This window comes from Dreissena polymorpha, chromosome 3, assembly GCF_020536995.1.
Source record: "Dreissena polymorpha isolate Duluth1 chromosome 3, UMN_Dpol_1.0, whole genome shotgun sequence".
In the NCBI taxonomy this organism is placed as follows: Eukaryota; Metazoa; Mollusca; class Bivalvia; order Myida; family Dreissenidae; genus Dreissena; species Dreissena polymorpha.
Window position 1 is genome coordinate 123,860,164 of NC_068357.1, and position 27,275 is coordinate 123,887,438.

Here is a 27,275-nt window from a genome sequence, read left to right on the forward strand (position 1 = left end):
AAGTGCGGTTTTTGGTTCATGTATAGATGGCTGATCATAACACAAGAACACTGCATAACGGGTGCCACGCTCAGCTATGGGTGCAGTTTTGAATAAATGAAAGCTTGTTGTTTTTTTAAAGGTCACAGTGACCTTGACCTTTGACCAAGTGACCCAAAAATGGGTGTGGCGTGTAGAACTCATCAAGGTCCATCTACATATGAAGTTTCAAAGTTGTAGGTGGAAGCAATTTGATTTAAGAGCCAATGTTCAAAACCTTTACAAAATGTTAAGATTTTAGCACGACGCGGATGGCGGGCGTCGGACAACACAATGAGCTGGCTATGACAATACCTCTGGTTTTCTCCAAAAACGCTGAGCTAACTAGATGTAATAAAGAAAATATTGAACAGTTTTTTTCTCCACCCTGCAAAGAACTAAGCAAACAGGCTTTTTCCGCCCTATGCCACGGGTCCGAAATTCGGCCCCATTCCCAATGCAAATCTGGTTGTTTTTTTCCCAATTGAAAAAAAAATTCCCAATAAAAAAAAAAAAAAAAAAAAAAATGATTTTTTTTTTTTTTTTTTTTTTTTTTTTTTTTTTTACCCTTTAAATATATAAGTTGACCTGATCTGGTGTAGAAAAAAGAAAGTATTTCATAATTAAATTATCTGTTGCCTTGAATTTGTTTTAAGAACTGTAAAATATGTTAATGATTATTTAAGACTTTCCTTTTTTTCCTCAAAATCCGGCGCTTCCCGCGATTTTTTTCACCTCAAAAAGGCCAAGCCTTTTCCCCAAATTCAGATTAAAAAACCTGCACTAATCACACATGTTCATAATATTTCGTAAAATTTTAATAATAAGTTATCAAAATAGTCGTTATTTACCAGTTAACGGCTTCTTTGAAATATAAGAAACACTGTTTTAAATAATTTACATGCGATAATTTTTCCCAATTGAGCCAATTTTGCGATTAATTTTTTTCCCTAAATAGGGGTTTTCACGACGCGAAATTCCCAAAATTCCAGTGTGGCGTTTTCCCAAAACGGAGCGGAAAAAGCCTGGCAAACCAACAAACCCATAATATTCCATTATTTCACCTAACATAAGTGTTTACATGCAAACACATACAATGAACCGTTTCTGTATACATGTTCTTTTATATATAAAACAAGAGATGTGTTTGTCAGAAACACAATGCCCCCTATTGCGCCGCTTTGAGCCATATATTTGACCTTTGACCTTGAAGGACGACCTTGACCTTTCACCACTCAAAATTTGCAGCTCCATGAGATACACATGCATGCCAAATATCAAGTTGCTGTCTTCAATAATGCAAAAGTTATTGCAAAACTTTAACCAAGGTTAAAGTTTTGGGACACACACAATGAATGAATGAATGACAGACAGACAGGCCAAAAACAATTTTCCCCCCGATCTTTCGATCCGGGGGCATAAAAATGAAGCTGCATGCACTATGAATTAAGATTCACCATACCAAAGACAGATATAACACTCACAGAAAAAGCAATCAATCACCAATTACTTGGTGCGTAACTTACATCATCTTCCAGTTTCCTTTTCCTACTGGCTCCAGAAGCTTTTTTGGGATGTGACATACTGGAACCATTCTGCGAATAAATATTATTAGTATTAACTAACGGAACAGAAAGAAGGAAAAGAACATCGCAGATTTCATTGCAATAAATTCAACTCAGATCTATTGAATGACCATTAAATAACAAAGTCAAAGTCAGCTCTACCAGTAGAGAATATAGCTGCCATTTGCTACTTAATATCTAATTTGGCTACAAAAATGTCTGAAAATATCTTCAAATGATGCCAGCATTTGAAAAAGAATACTTCTAAATAACATGTTTTGTTTGCAAATATCAAACCCTTTGACTACATATTTAGATTTCTTAGCACCAACCTAAATTTGAGCCCCGTTCCTGGAAAGTAGGTGACTTTTGTTAGTTTAAACCTATTTATTTTAGCTAAATTGCATGACTTGCCACAGGCTTATCAAAACACTCTTGAATCTGTTTTTGAAATAGGTTTTAATGCATGTGCGTAAAGTGTTGTACCAGAAAGGCCAGTGCAGTATTCACTGGTTAATCTTTTAGGGAAGATACTTTGCTTTAATGCCAGTGCAGTATTCACTGGTTAATCTTTTAGGGAAGATACTTTGCTTTAATGGCAGTGCAGTATTCACTGGTTAATCTTTTAGGGAAGACACTTTGCTTTCATGGCAGCGCAGTATTCACTGGTTAATCTTTTAGGGAAGACACTTTGCTTTAATGGCAGTGCAGTATTCACTGGTTAATCTTTTAGGGAAGACACTTTGCTTTAATGGCAGTGCAGTATTCACTGGTTAATCTTTTAGGGTAGACACTTTGCTTTAATGCCAGTGCAGTATTCACTGGTTAATCTTTTAGGGAAGACACTTTGCTTTAATGCCAGTGCAGTATTCACTGGTTAATCTTTTAGGGAAGACACTTTGCTTTAATGCCAGTGCAGTATTCACTGGTTAATCTTTTAGGGAAGACACTTTGCTTTAATGTCAGTGCAGTATTCACTGGTTAATCTTTTAGGGAAGACACTTTGCTTTAATCGCAGTGCAGTATTCACTGGTTAATCTTTTAGGGAAGACACTTTGCTTTAATGGCAGTGCAGTATTCACTGGTTAATCTTTTAGGGAAGACACTTTGCTTTAATGGCATTAGGCCAGTGCAGTATTCACTGGTTAATTTTTTAGGTAAGACACTTTGCTTTAATGGAAGACACTTTGCTTTAATGGCATTTTATGTTCTGCACAGGCTAATCTGGGATAACACTTTACACAGACCAGTTAAGACCAGTTTTCCCAGAACGAGGCTCATTTATTTAGTATCATTGTTTAACAGTGTTTTTTTGGTTCAAAATCGGGGCCAGTATCCAATCCCATTCCCAATGGAAAAAATAATTAATTTTTTCCGAATCCGACCTAAAAATTCCCAATTGAAGGTTTAAAAAATAATAATTTTTATTAACATTTAGTTAATCTCCCATCTACAAGTTACGCTTTATCAAATTTAATATTTAAAACACGTGTATTATAATTTTTGAAGCATTTGTTAGCAAACAAGAGCTGTCATCATAGAATGACTTATGCCCCCTATAAATGCTTGATAGAAGTTATGGGCTTTTTTTGAAATCTTAACTCAGTTTTTGAAACCTAAGTTCAAGGTCAAGGTTACAGGGGTCAAAATTTGTGTGCGTATGGAAAGGCCTTGTCCAAAACACATGCATGCCAAATATGAAATTGCTATCTGAAGCAACAAGTTTTGAGCATTTTTCGAAACCTAAACGCAAAGTGTTACGGACCGACGGACGGACAGTCCAATCACTATATGCCCTCCTTCTGGGTCATACAAACAACAACACGTAATTCCAAATTTTGGTCAAAACGCTGCGATTTTTCCCAATCCAAAGGGACCCTGCCCCATTCCCAAAGTGGTGAAAAAAACAAACTGTTTAACCACATCCATACTCACCACCATGGACTCTGGGCTGCCTGGTCGGCTGCTGGGTGTGCCTACTTTCCCGACTTCCTTCTTGGGCGTCTTCTGGTCCTTCTTGGGGTACTCCAGCTTGCTGACATCCAGACGCTCTTCAGGAACCCACTCATCAAGACGCTTATTGACTGCACAACAATAAATAGCATCATCATAACCAGATGTCCGCCCATCTTTTAGCTACTGAATGTGACATAGGTTGAAAATTGCATTAGGTATTTTCATATCTTCGTAGTACCAGTGGTCTTAAAGAATCATCAAACAATTAATATCACATTTTTTAACCTCGTGCTATTATTTTGCATTATATTGTCCTTACTTAAACCACGCATTGTCATTACAGAATACAAACAAACAAATGTTAACTATTTTTGCTAAATTTAAATATATGCATACCAAAAATACATTTATTCTTTTATTGAAATAGGCGTGAACAGGCATGACTTAAATTAAAAATTATATACAAATCTTGATTCATGAATATAGATTTTGATGCTAAATAAATATTAAGCATTCAAAAGAAATCAAACTGAAAATGAACACAAAATTCACATTTATTAATAACATTTCTTTAAAGCCAGTGTAGAAACTAAGCGATCATTCAGGTGCTTACAGTCATCATAGTGGACATAGAACAATGGCTTGTCATTAACCTCCTTCTTGCCAAGTATTTCTGCCCAATCTGGAAAGAAACATGAATAAATATCACAAACATCTTCAGGGCTCAGCCTAGGTTCAAACTTGAGGGAGAAGTGACTTCTCCCTGAGCTGAAATTAGGGAGAAGTGAGGCCACTAGAAGGAGAAGTGATTTCTGTTCGGCGTTTAATAAATTTTTTGCTTGTTTTATACCCCTCATTACACCAAGCCTTAGTATCATCATCAATGACAAACAAATACTATTTTCAAATTCAATAAATCCTTACATATTAAGTCACATAAATCAATTCATGCAAATAAAACTTGTGATTTCCATGTGCATCATAAAAATAAACAGTACTTTAATAATGCAATGACAATTCAAACCCTATTTACAAATTACATCATAATGTACATGATAATTAGTCAGTGATTTTTTTTACCCAATTGGGAACAGGTCCGGTACCAATGCCATTGGCAATTCTTCGCGTCATGAAATCACCAAAATTGTGGTAAAACAAGTCTTAACAAAACACAATCTTAATGCATGGGACATATAGTATATCTATTACTGTTTATCCGAATTGTATACATATCCGAAATATGTACACTTGAGAACGCCTTACCTGTTTCATTTAATAATCCAAATTTTCCTTGTTATCTGGTTTAACAAACCTTATAACACGTACATGTTTGTTAAATTCAGTTAATGCTTTCTCCATTATTGAATCACCATTACTTGTAATTTGAATCGCCAGCTTTGAATTGAACGCGGGTTTATGTTACAATACATCTGCCATTTGCAATGTCGAAGGTCATGAGTCATGACGTAGCAATTTTATTCTACTCGGATAATTTATATGTAATCGAGGAAATGTGTTTTCTCAATGTCTATTGTGTAGTATTAGGACTTGTTAGTATAAAAATGAACTGTGATTCCAGTTTATATAAGATGGGTGTTACTCGTAATTATCGGTGGATTAACAAACTGACAAAACTCGCTGGACTTTTACAGTAGTGGATCTACGTAATTAATAGACCTTTGATCAATTTTGTTTTTCTTTAATAAGTTTTACGACTTTCTTTAACCGTGCCGTCTGCCAAAAACCTGTAATTATCGAATGGTCAATCAATTATCACGTAATCATTAGACAACTTACAGCTGACGCAAAGAGGTTGCGGGACATAAAATAAAGTCGTTTACGTATGGATACGGTAGATAAAATTATGGAAATTAGCACTACAGTTTGCACGGGTGGGTTGTTAGTTTTCGTTTACAATGTATATGGTTATGAATTAATGTCTGACAAAATAAATTGCACATCGACTGGATAATTAGTGTTTATGAGTTTTGAAGCACGAAACAAGTAAACAGTAGAACATACTAGAATTAAACATATTCATATTTACTGTTGGGAATGTGTTGCGCATGTAAACTTTTTTGAGTGTAAATACATGTCTATAACGACGTCATTTCATCACTCAGGTAAACTACTGCATATGTATATACAATGCGCGCGTTCTCATTGGTAACTATCGATGTTAATGTACCGCTTAACTCCGCCTGCAAGGCGTGTACTAATTGGGCTTGCAGAACAGAGAACTATCCAAACTGTCGGCGAAATGACACTCACTTTTATCTTTTGATCTAAACCGTTATTATTTGGAGTGAATGCCCATGTATGCTAGTTGCCTGGATAAGCTTTCACAGCAGTCAATCTTTTGCTGTGATAATAAACTGATAACTTAACAAGCGTCATCGGTGACTTTATGACATGTGAAAATAGAGAATTTTAGATGAAAAAGTTGAGAGAAAAAAAAGTCGATATTGTAAAAAAAGAAGGCGAAGTCAACTTCTCCTTCATGTAATTTAAGGGCGACAATATTATGTCCCGGGCGAAGATGTCGCCCATGCGCCCTCACGGCCGAGCCCTGATCTTTAACCTATACTTAAACATGATAAAACAGTTAGATTGTTAAAAAATATTTGCAATGACAGTACAGTCAAACTTGTGTACAACAGCCAGTCAAGATGGTTGACCAAAATGGCTGTTGTAGGCAGGTGACCGATGTACTCAGGCTGCTGCTAATTGCTATCAGTACACATTGTTGTTGTTACTAAAACATGTTTCATGCAATCAAAATTTATCTTTACTTGTTGATTGCTTGTTATAATTTATTAGAAAGCAGTGGTTTTTTCACCTTTAGGGGAATGGTGGCAGGGCCCGTCCAAAGGGGAAAAACACATCATTTTTTTAGGAAAAGGGGAAAATTAAAAATTCACTTTAATATGTAATGATATTTATCATATGAATACATATGTATGTATGAATGTAATATTCACAGCTGAACGTCTCTGGGGTTTTTCCTTAAATATTTATCAATGATTTTTTCCACATTAGTTTCAGACAGTTCATCCTTCATGCATAGTCTCAGATTTCCTAACCATTTTGAGTCTAATAGGGATTTTTTAAATGATAAAATGGCGGTGTTTATCAACAAATATTGACACAATATAGATACATCAGGCCTTTTCCTGACCAGTTTGGGAAAAAAATTCAATTCATGTGAAAAATCTACTGATTTGGGAAAAACTATAATATAACTCTTTATAATAATTCAAAATCATATTTATTATAGTTATATACTTTGTTACTTGTTTATGAAATAAAATTGAGATATAATTATCATTAGACAGTTTTTTATACAAAAAAAACAAACAAAAAACTTCTGGAAGGCTACTCTCTTTTTTAATGGGAATGGGGCCGAAATTGCCATATAAAAAAAACACTGGAAAATTTCTGATATACAGTCATACAATTGTAATGCCATCTAATTACATACAATTGCAAATGTACTGATAGTGGAAAGAAAATTTTGCCAACCAGTCCGGGATGCACATTTAATATGGGAAATCACATTCTATTGTTTTTATCAGTTTTATTTCATACTTACGTTAATTCACACTCTGCACTTGGGTACATTCAACACTTAACTCACTTGCAGCAATTGAACAAGAACCTTTTCCAGATTCCAACAGTTTCAGTTTCACTCATTCGACTTGCTAACGTGAGGATCTTGTGTTTACAACTCAATGTGAATCAGTCATTTATTCTTCTGATTACACGTAAAATTAAGAACTCAGCCCAAATTCCTGTCTGTATAATTACCTTCACAGAAAGCCAAGTGTAATTTATTTGTGAAAGTTTGAGAGATATTGTCGCAGTAGTTAAAGAGAGTTGAAAACATCAGGGTATGTACATACAGATGAACTTATGCTTAATGTTGGGGTATAAGTATGTAACAATTTGGCTTCGAATAGTAACTTGTATTTAACATGGTTCCATACATTTTTAGATCTCAGTATAATGAAAAAATAATACTCTAGGGGTTTATGAATTTAATTTACAGTTGTACTAAATATTTATACAGATGAGAAATATACAAAGTGTTGAGACAATATCTATGTAATTCTATAACTGCTCACAAATCGTTCATTAATATCCTAGTTTACTCAGTCAAAAATTTGCATCACTTTCACGGTTCGTATGAAGCACCATTGTTGTTGCGAAAGGATTGGGTTCGAAACAAATTGTAAACAAATTTGAAACTTACGCCAACCGTCTCCATTTCGAAGCAAAACTGGTAGTCGACAACCCTCTGTGATTTCAACCTGAATATAACATGGCAATATTGAGTGTAAGTGATTGTAATTATATTCAAACACAAATATATCAATTTTCTAAAAGGAAAATTACCTCTCCTTCCGCCATGACAGTCATGATTATTCGGAGGTGAATAGTAAATAATGAATGGTAAATGGTAAAGATGACAAACAATATGTCAACACAACAATCAGAATAGAAAAATGATCCCATGTTATGCGAACACATACCATGTGGAAATATTTTTTAGTTTCGTTTTTGAATATTTACTGTGTGATAGTCTCCCGGCTAAACGCTTCCGGAATGACGACAATCTTGCAAAATTAGTGACTACATTACATAAATCGTGTTTCTTTTCTTAGCAGAGAAATGTCAGTCGAAGTAAAGCAAGAGCCAGCTTTAGATACAGACCAAGAAACAAGGTTAAATATACAAACAGTATCAACATGCATTCGTGTGTGTGCAAACATTAAACTATAATGTGTTTTCGCGAACATCAATACTGTTTGCACAAACATATTGTAAAAATTGACCTTATCGCGATGACGTCACAAAAGGGGCAGTCCCTTAGCGACGGTGAAAACAATGCCCTAGATACGGTCGATTTACTACGCTGATTGAGCACCTCTGCTGATATTTCGTCAATTGCATTCCTATTGGGAAGTCGATAGGTAATTAAATGTCATGTAATTGGTGTTTAAAATGTCTTTGACTATTATGATGGGTTAGATTGCACTTCGAAAGCCGGATATGATCAGAAAATAAAACTAATTGGACTTAATGAATGTCCGTACAAATTGCAAGCTGGATGTTGGAAAAATGACCCGACCAAGTGGCAGATGATCGAGTACAGCGACATTCATGATTAACTTTCTCACTGAGACATCGGGTAAATTCGTTTATTCTGTAATAATGGGAGTATCCTTGTAGATGTTGATGTAATGCGTATTGTCGTTCTTTTCAGGGTTCATTCATCTTCGAACATTATAATTATATTTCTACTATGTCAATTTATCATGCTAATGTGAAGCTGTAAAATACGTAGGGACATCTGGTACATGACTTACTGAAAGCCTTAGTTGTGTTCATTGTAATGAGTACGAGTGACAAATATTAAAATTAACACACATATATCTGTATAAATATTTGTTTTTCAAACATTATTTACCCCCGTTGCTGTCAAACGTAATTTTATTGTCGTAACATTAAATCTTAATACGGAATGACGTCTTTTTAATTAACTGATACACGCTTAATACGTTACTTGTTTTTTTACGTAAATTTTATAATTATTAAATACTTTAATAAATTAATCGTATAGTATCTTTACGGTGTAAATTTCTGATAATCTAAATTGAACATGACTTTATATTTGACCATATGTCACATATCTAATTTAAGCAACTGTTAAGTACATCGACGTTAATTATTCATCCAAGTGACTGCTTAATACTACCAGAAAGAGGAGACATGGTGGCATCTATCGTGTTAAATGACACTGTCTGGACCACCCAGTGTGGTTTATGACACCTTTTTGTCAGTAAAGTTAATTTGGACAATATTTGATCAAAACGAGATAATCGGATTATGCAAAACAAAGGGGCAATTAAACACCAGAATACAAAAGCTTACACGATTTTTAAACTTCTGCAAACAATCAAATGAAAAATATTGCATTTAATTAAATTAAATGTTTATTTAAGGTGTCAACGTGTTTTATAAAGCAACTGTCTATATTCAATTATTTCGGCATTTAAAATTTGGCTTAAATGACTGCTCAGTATGACAACAGATGACATAGAGGTATCATAAATTGTGTTTAATGACCACATGTGGTTTATGCAGAGCCCCAAGTATAGGTCACCAGCTGGCTTTATGACACCGTGTTTTCTTTGTGATTTGTCTGGACAGTATCCGATCATAACGAGATAATCGGTTTGTGATGAAGAAAGGGGCATTCAAATACCTAACATGCGGAAACAAAAAGTGTCGAAATTGGTGTGAATTAAATAAAAACAATAACATTTATCATGAGAATTTATTTAATACGTAACAAGGTAATAAGGTAACAAATACAGAGGTTCAAATCAGCTACTATATGTTGCATATATTTAAAATTTATTGGTTGTTTGTTTTCATCCTTATTTGTGTTCGTTCATTAAATTAAATTTATTATGAAAGAATTTCTATTTCTGGGTATTTTTATTCTAAAAAATGGTCGCGAAGATGTGCCTTAACTTAAGAAAATTGCGAGCAGTGTTAAATATTTCAATGCAAATAAAATGGCGACAGCGCTTTTGTTTTCACCGTCATCAAGGGGCATGTAACTCTAACTGACGCAAGTGCCCGGATGTTGCGATAAGGTCAATACGGAGCTTCAGTGGGGGATCGAACCCACGACCTCCAGAGTGGTAGTCAGACACTCTAACCTCGTCATTGAAAAGCTAGCTCAACAGCAAGGCTGTTGGAATAGACCTTAAATCACTACACTCCTCCCCCTATTAATGTTACAAGGCCAGACATGCCCGCTACAGCATGTCATATGACACTTGGCTCTAGGAGAAGTGCCCCCCCGGCGAACTGCCCCCCCAAAGATTTTTCACTGGGCGGAGAACTGCCCCCTCACTGTTTTTGTATAGGGCGGAGAACTGCCCCCCTGCTGATTAATAAGGGGCGGAGAACTGCCCCCCTGTCAGAATTGATGACCCGGAGAAGTGCCCCCTAATTAAAGAAATAGCGGTGATATATAAAGCGAGTATTATAATGACAATAACGCCAGTAACTTTCTTGCTATTATGTATGGAAATTGAGTGAAATGTCAAAAGTAATATAAAGTTGTACAAGTAATAAAAGTTTTAAAACGGCATAAAATACCTACCTCGGCATGGACGTCGTCACGTCGCCAACTTTATAATCACGTGATTTTCGTCTATGTGAACAAAGAAAAACAAATAACTTTTTGCTAATAAAAAGTTTTCGCGGCTGAATTATTTGATATTTTCCCCGTAATAAAAACAAACAATTAGCATGCAATTTAATCCATCCTTATGCCAGCTGAAAACAATAATTTATTTGTTTGTTTTCGCCAATTACGGATTTGGACGGTTCAATATAATAAACCCGTATGCGGCTTTATTCAAAGCTAACAAGTTCTTAACAATTAAGGTCGGTCCGGTCTACCAATTAAAAGATTAAAAGATCGCGGTACTTATCGTTAACGGTAACAAGTTCTCTGCCTGCCTTATTAGCTGCTAATTAAAGCAACTGTTACCGATTTTGTTTGTTTGGCATGTCGACATGATCTGCTCAAAATGCAAACTGCGGACGACTCGACGGTCTGGCGATGCTACCGACGGATAAGGTGCTAGAAGACATGAATTAACTAAACAACATAAATAAACTTTTCCTCCATAAGTACCGAGTTGCACGTCTATATTTAGTTGCAACACATTGCCAGTATTAACACGCACGCGTTTCCTGTGTGGATCTCGACTATGTTTCGCGCTCTTATTAAAACACGACTTTTACAAGGCATTCATGTATAGTGAGTGGTGCAGATGCGTACCAAGGGCCTTAAACAGTATTATCACATACCTCTAGACAATTTGTGTTATTCAGTTCGATAAATGGTAATATACTTGTACTGAAATTAAATTGTTACCGGATAAAATGTGTACGGCGATAACGTAAAATTACCCGTAAGTATTGTTTTCACTACGTAACTAATAACTAATATGACACCGGGGGGCAGTTCTCCGCCCCTACAGATTTGATGGGGGGGGGCAGATATCCGCCTACTAAATTCTGACAGGGGGGCAGTTCTCCGCCCCTACCGATTTGATGGGGGGGCACCTCTCCACCACCTTTAAAATAAGGGGGCAGTTCTCCGGGGGGCAGTTCTCCGGGGGGGCACTTCTCCGGATACCATGACACTTTTTTGCTATATTATAGTGTCGACCGCTTCACAAGCGGCTCCTTGAAGCCATTAGAAAGCTCACACCCACGTTCCGAATCACAGTTCGTGTTTGCCTCGTCGCCATTGGAATAGACCTTAAATCACTACAAACATTTGCATCATTAATACAAGATTTCTTCCACTCACCCATATGGTAGGAACATCGCCAGTTAGTCTGCAGCTGTTTATTTGTTCAGGAGGGCTTGGTTTATCTCACAAATAGCCACTGTGTCTAGAGGACGTCCCCCTAACCGTCACCTGGGGACCCACTGGGTTGGGTATGGTTTTTCCACTAACAGATTGGAAAGAGCTTAGCCTAATTATATTGAGCTATATATCAACACAAGTCAGGGGATAGCATTTCTATGTTTGGCACACCTGATCACAAAGTTTATCTTTTTATGGCAGGATTTTTTCCTCAACTTTATGAAGCCGCCTCGGCCCGCTCATTTTGTGAAAGAATGAATGGCAAATTGTGTAGAATAATTTTAATAAATACTCTCGAGCCCTTCAAACTTGTGAGAAAATGAGTTACAAACTTTGTTAAACTGTCAAAAATTGAGTCGGCAACTCCTGAAATTTGTGAAAAGCAGCCACTTTCAAAGATGGAAATAAAGGCCTGTATTGTATTCTTCTACAGATAATATTCATCAACCAGGTCACATGAGATTCTGTTTGTTCCCAACAAATTGGACGTATGTTATTTATCAGGGTTTTTTTTTTGCCCAATTTTATAGCAGAAATTTGGCAATGTTCCCAATCCCAAACAGTATACTTTTTCCCAAAATGTGGCAAAAAATTCCCAATTTCCAAAAAAAAAAATATTTTTTTTTTTGTTTTTTTTTAGAAAGAAGTGTCTAATGCGTATTTTATCTCAATTTTAATTCAATTACATCTAACAAAGTATTATATGATTTTGTTCTTTTAATTTGAATGATTATAAAGAGTTATATCAAATTTAGTATTTCCCTAATCAGTGGACTTTTCGTGTGGAAAAATAGGCTAATGAATTTATTTTCCCAATATCATGAAAATGCCGATTAAATTCCCAATTCCAAAGCTATGGGCTATCTTCCCAAAAAGTGGGAAAAAAAACCTGTTTATAATACATTAAGGTCGATTTTTTGGCATCCATTCTCCTCAGGCCAAAAAAAAGAGGTCCGTTTGGGGTCTCCTTGGAAAAAAAACAGAGTCGGTAGGTAGGGATTTCATTTTATTTATATTTTATTTTTATTTTTTTGGGGGGGGGGGGAGGTACTAAAATGGAAGGCTACTAAAGCTTTTAATAAGAAATAAATGTTAATTTTTTTTAATTTTTTTTTGGCGACCCCAATAAAATGTTGAGGGTCGGTGCCGATTCGGAAGACACGGTCGGGCGACCCGAAACGGACATATTTTTTTTTTGGCCTCACTCACAAACCTGAGGAGTCATGGAATGTTGGTAAATAAGCCTAATAACATCACAAAATGAACAAATTATTACATTAATATTTAAGAAAAACACTATAGCATTTAAAAATTAAATGATTTGTAGTATTACATTTTTTTAATATTGATTGCCATGCATAATATAAACAGTTAGTAAGGTCTTGGTTCTTGTGTATTTAATAGGATCCTACTCTTGTGTCATGAGAACCCAGAAGGTATCAATGATGCCTTGATACAGGAGCACATGCCCCAGTTTGATGTACAGCAGCGAGTCACAGCTATCAACCGCCTGCTATCAACAGTGAGAATGCACAGTTACTAAGCAGTGGTTTTTTTTCGTTCAAATTTGGGTCCGGTTGGGGGAACCATTCCCAATGGAAAAAATTATATATTTTTCCCAAATGGGACCTAAAAATTGTCAATTGAAGGTTTCCGAAAATTATTTTTTTGTTAAATAAGTCATTCACCTCCAAATCCAACTTTAGTAGTTGAACCTTAGAAAATATAATATTGACCTCACTTTTATTATCAATTTTAAAGTATTTGTAAGCATACCATCGACAACATTAATTTCCCAATTTTAGTCAAAATGATGCAATATATCCCAATCCAAAGGGTGAAAAAACAACACTGCTGAGTGTGAGCCAGGGCACATTCTCCCTCATGTTCAAAAGGAAAATGCTTACGTTTGATACCTTGACAGAGGGAATAAAAGTAACTATATTTATATTGACTTAAAGGAATTAGTATCTACTTCAACTTTTTAATTTTTATTATTGAAAATAAACACAAATATACAATAATAATAATAATAATAATAATATGCCATCTGAACACATGTAATATTGTTGTTATTATTTGAATTGCTCTTTGAACAAGTCAAGAACCAATAAAATAATGATATAAAATTGTATGACATCTTTTTGTTCAGGTAACAAATACTGAATTAATTAAACATTATTTTAAACTTGTGCTTTATTGATGAGGTTATTCATATTTGATTACTGGTTTAGCTTCGCTATTGGCATTATTTTTCTAAACCTACCAAACATGCAGGAAAACACAATGAGGCAAACTAAAGTGATGTTTGGCCTAGCCATTCAAGCTCGGTTTTAATGTCTGATATAATTTAGCTTTAGGCAAATGGGATTAAAACATGTGCCTAAACTTAATTTTTACAAAGAAGAGTTTTCTCCCCCTTTTCCTAGACGGAGGTTCATTTTTACATTGTCTACTATTGTTGTCAGGGTAGGATAGACTTGCTGAAGAGCTCCAGTGGTAAGCTGATCTACAAGCTGAAGGACTCGTCTGCAGCGGACCCTGTCAAGGGAGGGGACCAGCAGGAGAAAGTTGTATATCAGATCATCAAGGATGCAGGAAACAAAGGTGAGTGTGTGGGGAAAAGGGAAGGAGGGGACCCAGTCAAGCGGGGGGGGGGGGGGGGGGGGGGGACCAGCAGAAACAAGTCTTCTATCAGATCATCAAGTATGCAAGCAATAAAGGATGAGTGTGTGTGGAGGTAGGAAGGAGGAGGCAACCAGCAGGAGAAAGTTGTCTAAAAGATCATCAAGGATACAGGAAACAAAGTTGAGGGAGCGGGGGCAGGGGAAGGGGGACTTTGTTGGTCACTTGCCTGAAATAAAGAACCTCTGCATTGTGTTAATAGTTGCTTTCTTGGTGGTATCTCTAGGGATTCAATTATACTCTTATGTATAATGTGCATAGTAATATTTCAGGCCATATGAACCCGTTTTTTCCGCCCAGCACTTTTAGTTACATCCCAAAAAATATGTAAAATATAAATTTCATGAATGTATTTGAAAAATGTTGTGGCCATATTTGATAAGATTAACATAAAACTTGTTTATAAATATCATAAAACTACCAAGTTCTACCCTGTTAGTAAAAAAATTTGTAACAAATACATGCGGATTCTGGACAAAAAAGGTATACCTTTTATAGTGCCCATGAGTTCCTGTTTCCATCACTCTACCAAATAAACTTGGGCTACTTACTTTTATTTCAATATTATCAATAAAGATTATTTCTTGGAAAAAAACTTAAAAAAGGCACAAACATATACAGTTTTCAGTCAGACAATCATTATTTTTTATGAATGGGGATGTAACAGTTCGTGTCAAATATGTTACATTGAATTCAGATCTCAAACTGTTCTTACATAGGTAACTTGTGTAGCATCTACAAATGTTTGGATACGAACAACGATGAGGTCGAAACGCAGTGATGACGAATCAATGCCATTTATTTCAACAAAAATATTTTTAAATTGTGTATACAAATCATGTTTTCTAAGTGGTGTCCAATCTGTTACATCATTGACTTTTAACCAATATAAATTGTCTGTTTTTGCAAAATGCCTTTACATAATTTTTTTTTCAATTAATTAAACCTAGGACTTTCCACAAACTCAGCACTGAACTAAAATTTTGTGGTAAACACACCAGCTTAAAATTCTCAAAATGTTGGACCTCAAGCTATTTATGATGTAACCAAAAAGTGCTGGACGGAAAACCCGGGCTCCTATACAGTATACTGCTTTCACTGACAGCAGATATTGTTCAAGCACTGTATATTTTAATGTTAGAATGTTGCAATTAAATAAATAGATGTGTTTATGTTATGCCAGTACACATAACAGGTGTTTATCATGACTCTCTTCCATGCAGGGATTTGGATCCGAGACATTCGCTTCAAAAGCAATCTGCTGCTAACCCAGGTCAACAAAATCCTCAAGAATCTTGAGAGCAAGAAACTTATCAAGGCTGTCAAGTCTGTTGCGGTATGTATACTATAGCTGATTTAGTGGTGTTTATTGTCAAGTCTGTTGCGGTATGTATACTATTGCTGATTTAGTGGTGTTTATTGTCAAGTCTGTTACATTATGTATTGCTGATTTAGTGGTGTTTATTGTCAAGTCTGTTACCATATGTATTGCTGATTTAATGGTGTTAATTGTCAAGTCTGATGCTGTATGTATTGTTGATTTAGTGGTGTTTATTGTCAAGTCTGTTGCCGTATGTATTGTTGATTTATCGTTGTTTATTTTTAAGTCTGTGGCCATATGTTTTGCTGATTTATGTTGTGTATTGCCTGATGAACAACGATTTGGAGTGTATATGCGTTAGAACAATTCATTTATCACAAACATTTCCCTCATGCTCTTTTGTAGGTCTGATTAATTCAGATTGGATGTGATGCACAGATTATTTGACTTAGCATTACCCATTTTACTGCACAAATCTGAAGGTTGAGTCTATATGGTAAAAAAAGACACCATTCATTAAAGCAAATTCGCTGCAATTGTTTTTGTCGAGCCCACATGCAGAAGGCCAGATAAACTAAAGCATTCACAATCATAAAGTGTATAACCGTGTGTAAATCTGAGCTTCCTATGTGCCTGTTCCTGATGTTGTCCAGACTGAACTTTTCTGTTTTGTAGAACAGTTTAAGGTCAAGGTCACTCTTTGATGTTGTCCAGACTTAAACTTTCTTATTTGTAGCACAGTATAAGGTCAAGGTCACACTTTGACGTTTTCACGACTGAAACTTTCTTATTTATAGAACAGTTTAAGGTCAAGGTCACACTTTGATGTTTTCCAGACTGAAACTTTCTTATTTATAGCACAGTGTAAGGTCAAGGTCACACTTAAAGGTCAAATGTAAAATTTTGCCACAAAACAGTTTGTCAAGACTGTAACTCCATCATTCATCATGGGAATGTTTTATAACTGACCACAAATGTCCCCCATGAGATGTTTAAGCCTTTCAAAGCGGGAACCAAATTTTGAAGGCCTTTGCAAACAGTTTGGATCCAGATGAGACAACACAGAACGTGGCGTCTCATCAGGATCCAAACTGTTTGCTATTCTGATAGTATGCTTTGAAAAAATCGACTGAAAATGCTTACTATAGAAATTCAGCAGACGACATTTTAGCAGACGACAAATTTCCCAGCATGCAAAGGGTTAAGCCAGGGTACTGAGGAAGTGTGAGCAGCTTAGCTGACCTCAATTGTGTTACTTAACCCTTTTCCCATAAGAAGAAAAGTGAAAATGGCTTTTGCAATCAGCATAAAACCAGAACAGCCTGCGAGTTACTCACAGTCTGTTCAGGTTTTATGCTGTTTGCTGCTCATCAGTAATTAAGGGTGCAAATGAAGCCTTTAAAACTTGAATTAAGTAAGGAACGTATTTAATTTAATGTAACTTTAAGGGAATACACATACGTCAAAATATTTATCCAAGTGGTAAAGGGCTAGTGTTGAAAATGACGAAAATTAAAAAAAAATGTCAAATATTAATGTGCATTTTGAGATTTGCCTAGTAATTGAATTGGATGGTTACTCAGTATATGGCATTGGTATGAAATCATTGTTTGTCTGTTTGCAGGCCTCTAAGAAGAAAGTGTACATGTTGTACAACTTGGAGCCAGACCGCACAGTGACTGGCGGGGCGTGGTACAGTGACCAGGACTTTGAGTCTGAGTTTGTGGAGGTCCTAAATCAGCAGTGCTACAAGTTCTTGGTGCAGAAGGTAACACAGTGTACAGGAGATCACTTTGTGATGGGAGTAACCCGGTAATAGGGTTGTTAGTTGGATTCTTATAAATCTACTCCAATTATGACCCTTTTGATTTTGCTTCTAGCTACAAACATACGTTGCTCCCCCTTAATGATTGTTCAATAATTTAAAATAAGTTAATGGGGTTGTGGAGAAGGTAATTTGAAGATATTGCAAACTGGAGGCTGATTAACCAAATCCAATTACAACCATTTTGATTTTGTTGCTAGGGATTAATTTGCATTGCTCCCTCATAATGTTTGTTAAGGATTTTTTAAGCAAGTAGATTTGGTTGTGAAGCCAAGAGGTATTGTTTATCACTGCAATATGAACCCATAAATGAGTGGCGTCATGCGAAAATGGTCCTTATGACATATCTGAATAGTTTAGCTCCATACATTTCTCTGCATCCTAGTGTAGCTCCATGCATTTCACTGCATCCGTATACTTAACTTTGATGAAGAGTCATGATGTTTGATGATTACAAATGAGACCAAGAAACAGGCTTTAATGGTGGACAGGGTAGCTGCTGAACATACAGCACCAACGAGACCAAGAAACAAGGCTTTAATGGTGGACAGGGTAGCTGCTGAACAGACAGCACCAATGCGCAGGCTGGCCTGTTATTACCCTGATTGCGGATGACATAATAGCCATTTTTGGTAGAAGCTACTCAATTGGTTTTTCCATTCTCAACATCTCAATTTGTTCATGGAAAATGTAATAACTTACCAGCATATGGTTTTAGTTCAAACAAATCTTACATGAGTCTATATCTAGCAGTAATCCTTTTTTGAAGGCTAAAAATCCCCTTAACTTGTACTACAGTTTTATGAACACCCATGTTATCTTTTCCTAGGCAGAGCTGAGCAAACGCACCAAGGAGGACCCCATAGCTCAGAGGAACGGATCTTTTGCATCATCTCAGGATGTCTGGAAATTCATCTCTGAGCTCGGCATTAGTAAGGTGTGTAGTCATTTGAGCCTTATTGGTAAAAAGGGGACTTAATGCTTGTTGTCAAAGTGTCCTCTCAGATTAGCCTGCTAAGTCCACAAAGGAACAACACTTTCTGCATTCATGGTATTCTAAGTGTAAAAGGAGTTTCTTCTTAGCAAAAATCCATTTATGGCTGAAAATGTTGTCACTTATTAATCTATGTGGACTGCACAGGCTAATTAAGGAAAACTCTTTAACCCTTTCAGTGCGGGAACCGAATTTTAAAGGCCTTTGCAAACAGTTTGGATCCAGATGAGACGCCACAGAATGTGGCGTCTCATCAGAATCCAAACTGTGTGCTATTCTGATAGTATTCTTTGAAAAAAAAATATAAGAAAATGCTAATTTTAGAAATTTAGCAGACGACATTTTAGCAGACGACAAATTTCCCAGCATGCAAAGGGTAACGCACCTGCAGTAAGCCCAATGTCCCAGAGCCTGGCTCACATTTATACACATAAACTCTATTATAGAAGATGAAGTGTGGAACATGTGATTTGAAACATAAAAAACAGCCACTTTGTTTGTATGCCCCCGGTCGAATGATCGGGGTATATTGTTTTTGGCCTGTCTGTCTGTCTGTCATTCTGTCCCAAAACTTTAACCTTGGTTAAAGTTTGATAACTTTTGCAATATTGAAGATAGCAACTTCATATTTGGCATGCTTGTGTATCTCATGGAGCTGCACATTTTGAGTGGTGAAAAGTCAAGGTCAAGGTCATCCTTCAAGGTCAAAGGTCAAATATCATTGTATTTTTCTCTTAAAACTTGAAACTTTGTTAAAGTTTGGTCATAACTTTTTGAATATTGAATATAGCAACTTGATATTTGGCATGCATGTGTATCTCATGGAGCTGCACATTTTGAGTGGTGAAAGGTCAAGGTCCTCCTTCAAGGTCAAAAGTAAAAAAATACAATCCAAGGGAAGTAATGAGCTTTAAAAGGGAGATAATTTCTAAACCTGCCAAATGATATATTGAAATTTTATTTCAAAGCGGCGCATTATGGGTCATTGTGTTTCTGATCAACACATCTCTTGTTTTTATTATGTCCCCGGTAGGGTGGCATATAGCAGTTGAACTGTGTGTCAGTCAGTTTGTCAGTCTGTCCATCCTTTAATGGCCATAACTTTTTCAATATTGAACATAGCAACTTGATATTTGGCATGCATGTGCATCTCATGGAGCTGCACATTTTGAGTGGTGAAAGGTCAAGGTCATCCTTCAAGGTCAAATGTCAAATATATGGCATCTGTCCGTCCGTCCGAAAACTTTAAGATTGGCCATAACTTTATCTTCCGCGCCCCCCCCCAGAATCCGCCCCCCCCCCCCCCAAAAAAAATAAGTAAAAAAATATTTATTTTCTTTTTTTTTGAAAGATCATCTATTAAATGACCACACACCCACATTATACCCCCCTCTCCATGATGGCTTACGTTATACTGTCAAGCGATCGAATAGTTGAGCGTGCTGTCCTCTGTCAGCTCTTGTTTAAGCCCCTGAAGTGTGGCATATAGTTTTTTTAACTGTCCATCTGTCTGTTCGACTGTCAGCCCCTCCGTCCGTTCATCTGTCCGTCCGAAAACTTTAACATTGCCCATAACTTTTGCAATATTGAAGATTGCAACTTGATATTTGGCATGCATGTGTATCTCATGGAGCTGCTTATTTGGAGTGGTGAAAGGTTAAGGTCAAGGTCATTCTTCAAGGTGAAAGGTCAAGGTCAAAGGCCAATTTTTGCAATATTGAAGATAGTAACTTGATATTTGGCATGCATGTGTATCTCATGGAGCTGCACATTTTGAGTGGTGAAAGGTCAAGGTCATCCTTCAAGTTCAAATGTCAAATTTTGCAATATTGAAGATAGCAACTTGATATTTGGCATTCATGCATATGTCATGGAGCTGCACATTTTGAGTGGTGAAAGGTGAAGGTCATCCTTCAAGGTCAAAGGTCAAATTTTGCAATATTGAAGATAGCAACTCGATATTTGGCATGCATGCATATCTCATGGAGCTGCACATTTTGAGTGGTGAAAGGTCAAGGTCATCCTTCAAGGTCAAGGTCAAATTTTGCAATATTGAAGATAGGAACTCGATATTAGGCATGCATGTGATTCTCATGGAGCTGCACATTTGGAGTGTTGATAGGTCAAGGTCATCCTTCAAGGTCAAGGTCAAATTTTGCAGTATTGAAGATAGCAACTTGATATTTGGCATGCATTGGTATCACATGGAGCTGCACATTTTGAGTGGTGAAAGGTCAAAGTCAAGGTCATTCTTCAAGGTCAAAGGTCAAAATTTTGCAATATTGAAGATAGCAACTTGATATTTGTCATTCATGCATATGTTATGGAGCTGCACATTTTGAGTGGTGAAAGGTCAAGGTCATCCTTCAAGGTCAAGGGTCAAACTTTGATATATTAAAGATAGCAACTCGATATTTGGCATGCATGCGTATCTCATGGAGCTGCACATTTTGAGTGGTGAAAGGTCAAGGTCATCCTTCAAGGTCAAGGTCAAGTTTTGCAATATTGAAGATGGCAACTCCATATTTGGCATGCATGCGTATCTCATGGAGCTGCACATTTTGAGTGGTGAAAGGTCAAGGTCATCCTTCAAGGTCAAATGTAAAATATATGGCTTCAAAGTGGTGCAGTAGGGGGCATTGTGTTTCACGAACACAGCTCTTGTTATTATTAATTTGAAATATTGTCACTTGGTAACAATACTTGATGTATATATACAGGTTCAATTGTCAGTTGAGGACATAGAGACGATACTTGATACGCTGATCTATGATGGCAAATGTGAGCAGACGATTGTGGCTGCAGCTGGGGACGGAGGGCAGACCAAGTTGTACCGCGCTGTCAACTCCCTCATCAACTCTACAGGACTCATGAGAATGCCGTGTGGATCGTGTCCCGTATGGAAAATAAACTTGCATGCAATTGAAGTTTTATTATCATCTTAGTTAAAGTTGACATCCACTGCAGATATTAACTTAAGGTCTGCAGAAGCAATACAGGAGTGTTACATTAACTCCATACAGAGCAGACATAAAATATAAACATGTTCCTTCTAGTTGCTAAACATGTTTTAGGCATTTATATTTATAGAGATTGAATGATGTTTGAAGTTTGAAAACGTTGACCATGTAAATTTATAATTCAATTCCAGTTGATTTCTTCACGTAACCTTGAAAGTTAAAATAAATGTTTGAAGACTTATGCAAAAGTGACTGATTATCAAATTTAAGTAAAGAAAACTGTATAGACATATATAATCAATGCATTGTTTTAAATGGTGTAGACTAATCAATTAAATGGGCATTGTTAACCAGGTTTTTTAACCAGGTTTTCCGACGGAAAAAACTGGTTATTAGATTGGCGAATGCGGGCGGGCTGGCGGGCTGGCTGGCGGGCGGGCGGAACAAGCTTGTCCGGGCCATAACTATGTCGTTCATTGTCAGATTTTAAAATCATTTGGCACATTTGTTCACCATCATTTGACGGTGTGTCGCGCGAAATAATTACGTCGATATCTCCAATGTCAAGGTCACACTTTGAGTTCAAAGGTCAAAAATGGCCATAAATGAGCTTGTCCTGGCCATAACTATGTCATTCATTGTGAGATTTTAAAATCATTTGGCACATTTGTTCACCATCATGGGACGGTGTGTCGCACGAAAGAATCACGTCAATATCTCCAATGTCAAGGTCGCCACGACTAAAAATAGATTTAAAAAAAAACAAACTTACAAAGGGGGTTAATTTTGTTTGTTCATTTCAAAAGTTCAGTTTGAGTTTTCTCCCTTTATCAGATTTTTTTTTCACAATGAAAACCTGGTTTTGTGACAATTTTGTCCCTTGTTTTGCTTTTAAAATATTGGTGCAACAATGAAACACTTGTTTCTGGGTCAGATTTCAGGACTGCTTTGGTCTGTTGCAGGTAATCCAAAACTGCCATGTGGGAGGTGCAGTGTCACCTACGACCTGTGTGTACTTCAAGGACTGGCTACAGTTACAGTGATGTGTGTACTTCAAGGACTGGCTACAGTAACAGTGATGTGTGTACTTCAAGGACTGGCTACAGTTACAGTGATGTGTGTACTTCAAGAACTGGCTACAGTTACAGTGATGTGTGTACTTCAAGAACTGGCTACAGTTACAGTGATGTGTGTACTTCAAGGACTGGCTACAGTTACAGTGATGTGTGTACTTCAAGGACTGGCTACAGTTACAGTGATGTGTGAACTTCGAGGACTGGCTACAGTTACAGTGATCAACCACATGTCTTAGTACACATGTACTGATTCAGGAGACATTAACATTCTTCCTTCACATTGCGTGAAGACAAAAGATTGGCCCTGGTTTTGCCACTGTCGGATAGTTACCCAGGTGTTGTACATGAATTTGTGTCCAATTATTACAGACATTACTCAACCCACATGCTTCTGTGTGGGAAAGTAAACGGCTAAACACGTTCATGGATCTAATATTAGATGTCGCAGAGGCGTAACAGATTTGGTGTCCACCTAATGACCAGGAGGTTACGGGTTCGATCTCCACTGTGAGAAAGTTCTTCAGATCTCCTTCAAAGACACCAAGTACTGGTTCTACCTTGGAAATGGACTCGAGAGTTTAAAAAAAGCCTTTGCCTTTGATGAAATTATGCTGAAATAAATAGGTTTAAATTAAAAACAAATATTTGCAATTGGAGATTTACATTATGGAGCCATCTGCAGACTGGACAAGACACCATTTCAATTATGTATACTAATACTATTAAAATTAGACTGAGACATGTTTTTTTAGCTCGGCTGTTTTCGTAGAAAACCCAAGGTATTGTTATAGCCAGCTCGTCGTCTGCCGTCCACTGTCGTCGTGCTTTAACCTTAACATTGGCTCTAAAATCAAAGTGTTTCCACCTAAAACTTTGAAACTTTATATGTAGATGCACCTTGATGAGTTCTACACGCCACACCCATTTTGGAGTCACTAGGTCAAAAGTCAAGATCACTGACCTCAAAAAAAAAAAAATCTGACCAGCTTTCATTTATTCAAAACTGCACCCGCAGCCAAGCGTGGCACTCGTTGCTCTGGTTTACAAACATGACAACATATGTTTCTTCTAGATGAATGGATATTATCTTGTTGACTTGTTTCAATTAACATAACATGCTCATAATGATTGAGATAAAGTTGAAGTGACTGTTGAAATCACAACTTCTGTGACTAAAATGTGCCAGTTTATGTTACATATGAGGCTTAAGTAAATATGCCTTAATTTATATTATTTGTTTTTATGCCCCGGGTAGGGTGGCATATAGCAGTTGAACTGTCCGCCACATCTGTCCAATGTATGAAAACTTTAACATTGCCCATAACTTTTGCAATATTGAAGATAGCAACTTGATATTTGGCATGTGGTGTGTATCTCATGGAGCTGCACATTTTGAGTGGTGCAAGGTCAAGGTCATCCGTCAAGGTCAAATATATGACTTCAAAGCGGCACAGTAGGGGGCATTGTGTTTCTGACAAACACATCTCTTGTTATATTATTGTTATTGAATAAAATTTATTCAAGTTGTCTTGTATTTAATTACTGTGAATAAACTTTATGATGCAGTCTGATCTGGGTTTTCCCACGAAAAGTTAAAACTTTCCCTTGATGTTGTTTAACATTATTTTCCATTTATCCAAAATTACAAACAGACCCATTGGCCTGTATCAGTATCACATACAAATTGTACAGCTTACCACATGGTATCAAAGTGTGATGAACGGATTATAGTTCAGACTTATTATCCCCACGCTTTTTGAAAAAAAGGTGGGGATATTGTGGTGATCTCCGCCGTCCGTCCGTCCGTCTGTCCGTCCGTCCGTCCTGGCCACTATCTCCTCCTACACTAAAAGCACTAGAACCTTGAAATTTACACACATGGTAGCTATGAGCATATGTGCGACGGTGCACTATTTGGAATTTTGATCTGACCCCTGGGTCAAAAGTTATAGGGGTTGGGGTGGGGCCGCGTCAGAAATTATCACTCATTTTTTTAGGTTATTTTACATTTACTTCTTTATTTCTACACCGATTCACTTCAAATTGATACTGGACCTCACCTATGACAATACGGTCAATCTCAACCATGCATGGCCCCATTCCCAACCCTGGGGCGCCCCGCCCACATAGGCCACACCCACCAAAAATTTCCATTTACTATAATTTTTTTCATTTCTACACGGATTCACTTCAAATTGATACTGAACTTTTGTTATGACATTAGGGTCAATCTCAACTATGCATGGCCCCAATCCCAACCCTGGGGCGCCCGCCCACATAGGCCACACCCACCAAAAAAATCCATTTACTATAAAAAAAAATTTAGGTTATTTTACATTAACTTCTTCATTTCTACACTGATTCACTTCAAATTGATACTGAACCTCTCTTATGACAAAACGGTCAAACTCAACTATGCATGGCCCCGTTGCCAACCCTGGGGCGCCACGCCCACATAGACCACACCCGCCCAAAATTGCCTTTTACTATAATTTCTTCATTAATACACTGATTCACTTCAAATTGATACTGAACCTCTCTTATGACAATACGGTCAATCTCAACTATGCATGGCCCCATTACCAACCCTGGGGCACCCCGCCCACATAGGCCACACCCTCCCAAAATTGCCTTTTACTATAACTTCTTTATTTTTACACCCATTCACTTCTAATTGATACTGAACTTCTCTTATGACAATACAGTCAATCTCAACTATGCATGGCCCCATGATCAACCCTGGGGCGCCCTTGGGTCAAACATGCGGCGTGGGGATACGCGTCGGCCTCTGCCGCGCCATTTCTAGTCTAAATATGAAAAGCGTTTGTGATGATTGGATTATAGTACAAACTAATCTAAATGTCTGAATTTGTGCTGATTAATTATAGTTCAGACTTATATAAATATGACAGGTTTTTGTGCTGATTGGATTATAGTTCAGACTTATATAAATATGACAGGTTTTTGTGCTGATTGGATTATAGTTCAGACTTATATAAATATGACAGGTTTTTGTGCTGATTGGATTATAGTTCAGACTTATATAAATATGACAGGTTTTTGTGCTGATTGGATTATAGTTCAGACTTATATAAATATGACAGGTTTTTGTGCTGATTGGATTATAGTTCAGACTTATATAAATATGACAGGTTTTTGTGCTGATTGGATTATAGTTCAGACTTATATAAATATGACAGGTTTTTGTGCTGATTGGATTATAGTTCAGACTTATATAAATATGACAGGTTTTTGTGCTGATTGGATTATAGTTCAGACTTATATAAATATGACAGGTTTTTGTGCTGATTGGATTATAGTTCAGACTAATCTAAAGATGACATACATTTGATAATGGTGCAAGTTAATATAAACAAGATTGATTTTTCTGCCGATTGTATAATTGTGCATACTAATCTAAATATGACTGACATGTTTGCTGATTAGATAATTGTGCAGATTAATCTTAGCTTGATTGACATTAGTTATTGTTGGATAATTGTGCAGATTAATCTTAGCTTGATTGACATTAGTTATTGTTGGATAATTGTGCAGATTAATCTTAGCTTGATTGACATTAGTTATTGTTGGATAACTGTGCAGATTAATCTTAGCTTGATTGACATTAGTTATTGTTGGATAATTGTGCAGATTAATCTTAGCTTGATTGACATTAGTTATTGTTGGATAATTGTGCAGATTAATCTTAGCTTGATTGACATTAGTTATTGTTGGATAATTGTGCAGATTAATCTTAGCTTGATTGACATTAGTTATTGTTGGATAATTGTGCAGATTAATCTTAGCTTGATTGACATTAGTTATTGTTGGATAATTGTGCAGATTAATCTTAGCTTGATTGACATTAGTTATTGTTGGATAATTGTGCAGATTAATCTTAGCTTGATTGACATTAGTTATTGTTGGATAATTGTGCAGATTAATCTTAGCTTGATTGACATTAGTTATTGTTGGATAATTGTGCAGATTAATCTTAGCTTGATTGACATTAGTTATTGTTGGATAATTGTGCAGATTAATCTTAGCTTGATTGACATTAGTTATTGTTGGATAATTGTGCAGATTAATCTTAGCTTGATTGACATTAGTTATTGTTGGATAATTGTGCAGATTAATCTTAGCTTGATTGACATTAGTTATTGTTGGATGATTGTGCAGATTAATCTTAGCTTGATTGACATTAGTTATTGTTGGATAATTGTGCAGATTAATCTTAGCTTGATTGACATTAGTTATTGTTGGATAATTGTGCAGATTAATCTTAGCTTGATTGACATTAGTTATTGTTGGATAATTGTGCAGATTAATCTTAGCTTGATTGACATTAGTTATTGTTGGATAATTGTGCAGATTAATCTTAGCTTGATTGACATTAGTTATTGTTGGATAA

At 36.4% G+C, this 27,275-nt stretch overlaps 2 protein-coding genes across 3 annotated transcripts in view; one reads left to right on the forward strand and one right to left on the reverse strand.

Moving 5' to 3' along the window:
* LOC127871300 (histone acetyltransferase KAT5-like) overlaps window positions 1-8,012 on the reverse strand; it is a 30,587-nt gene extending 22,575 nt beyond the window's left edge. For both annotated transcript variants that reach the window (XM_052414077.1, XM_052414076.1), the window contains exons 1-5: window positions 7,935-8,012; window positions 7,792-7,849; window positions 4,153-4,221; window positions 3,519-3,667; window positions 1,545-1,613 (exon numbers count right to left, since the gene is read on the reverse strand). In XM_052414077.1, the coding sequence (XP_052270037.1) occupies window positions 1,545-1,613; window positions 3,519-3,667; window positions 4,153-4,221; window positions 7,792-7,849; window positions 7,935-7,958 (369 nt within the window). In that variant the 5' untranslated portion in view covers window positions 7,959-8,012. The remainder of the gene's footprint in view (window positions 1-1,544; window positions 1,614-3,518; window positions 3,668-4,152; window positions 4,222-7,791; window positions 7,850-7,934) is intronic.
* Window positions 8,013-8,126: 114 nt separating this feature from the next.
* LOC127871301 (DNA-directed RNA polymerase III subunit RPC6-like) lies at window positions 8,127-24,390 on the forward strand. Its single transcript, XM_052414079.1, has 8 exons — window positions 8,127-8,263; window positions 13,408-13,525; window positions 14,472-14,610; window positions 15,912-16,024; window positions 17,634-17,777; window positions 18,664-18,771; window positions 21,549-21,725; window positions 22,751-24,390. Exons 1-8 carry the CDS (start codon window positions 8,211-8,213, stop codon window positions 22,829-22,831), a joined length of 933 nt encoding a protein of 310 aa, XP_052270039.1. The 5' UTR covers window positions 8,127-8,210; the 3' UTR covers window positions 22,832-24,390.
* Window positions 24,391-27,275: the final 2,885 nt, after the last annotated feature.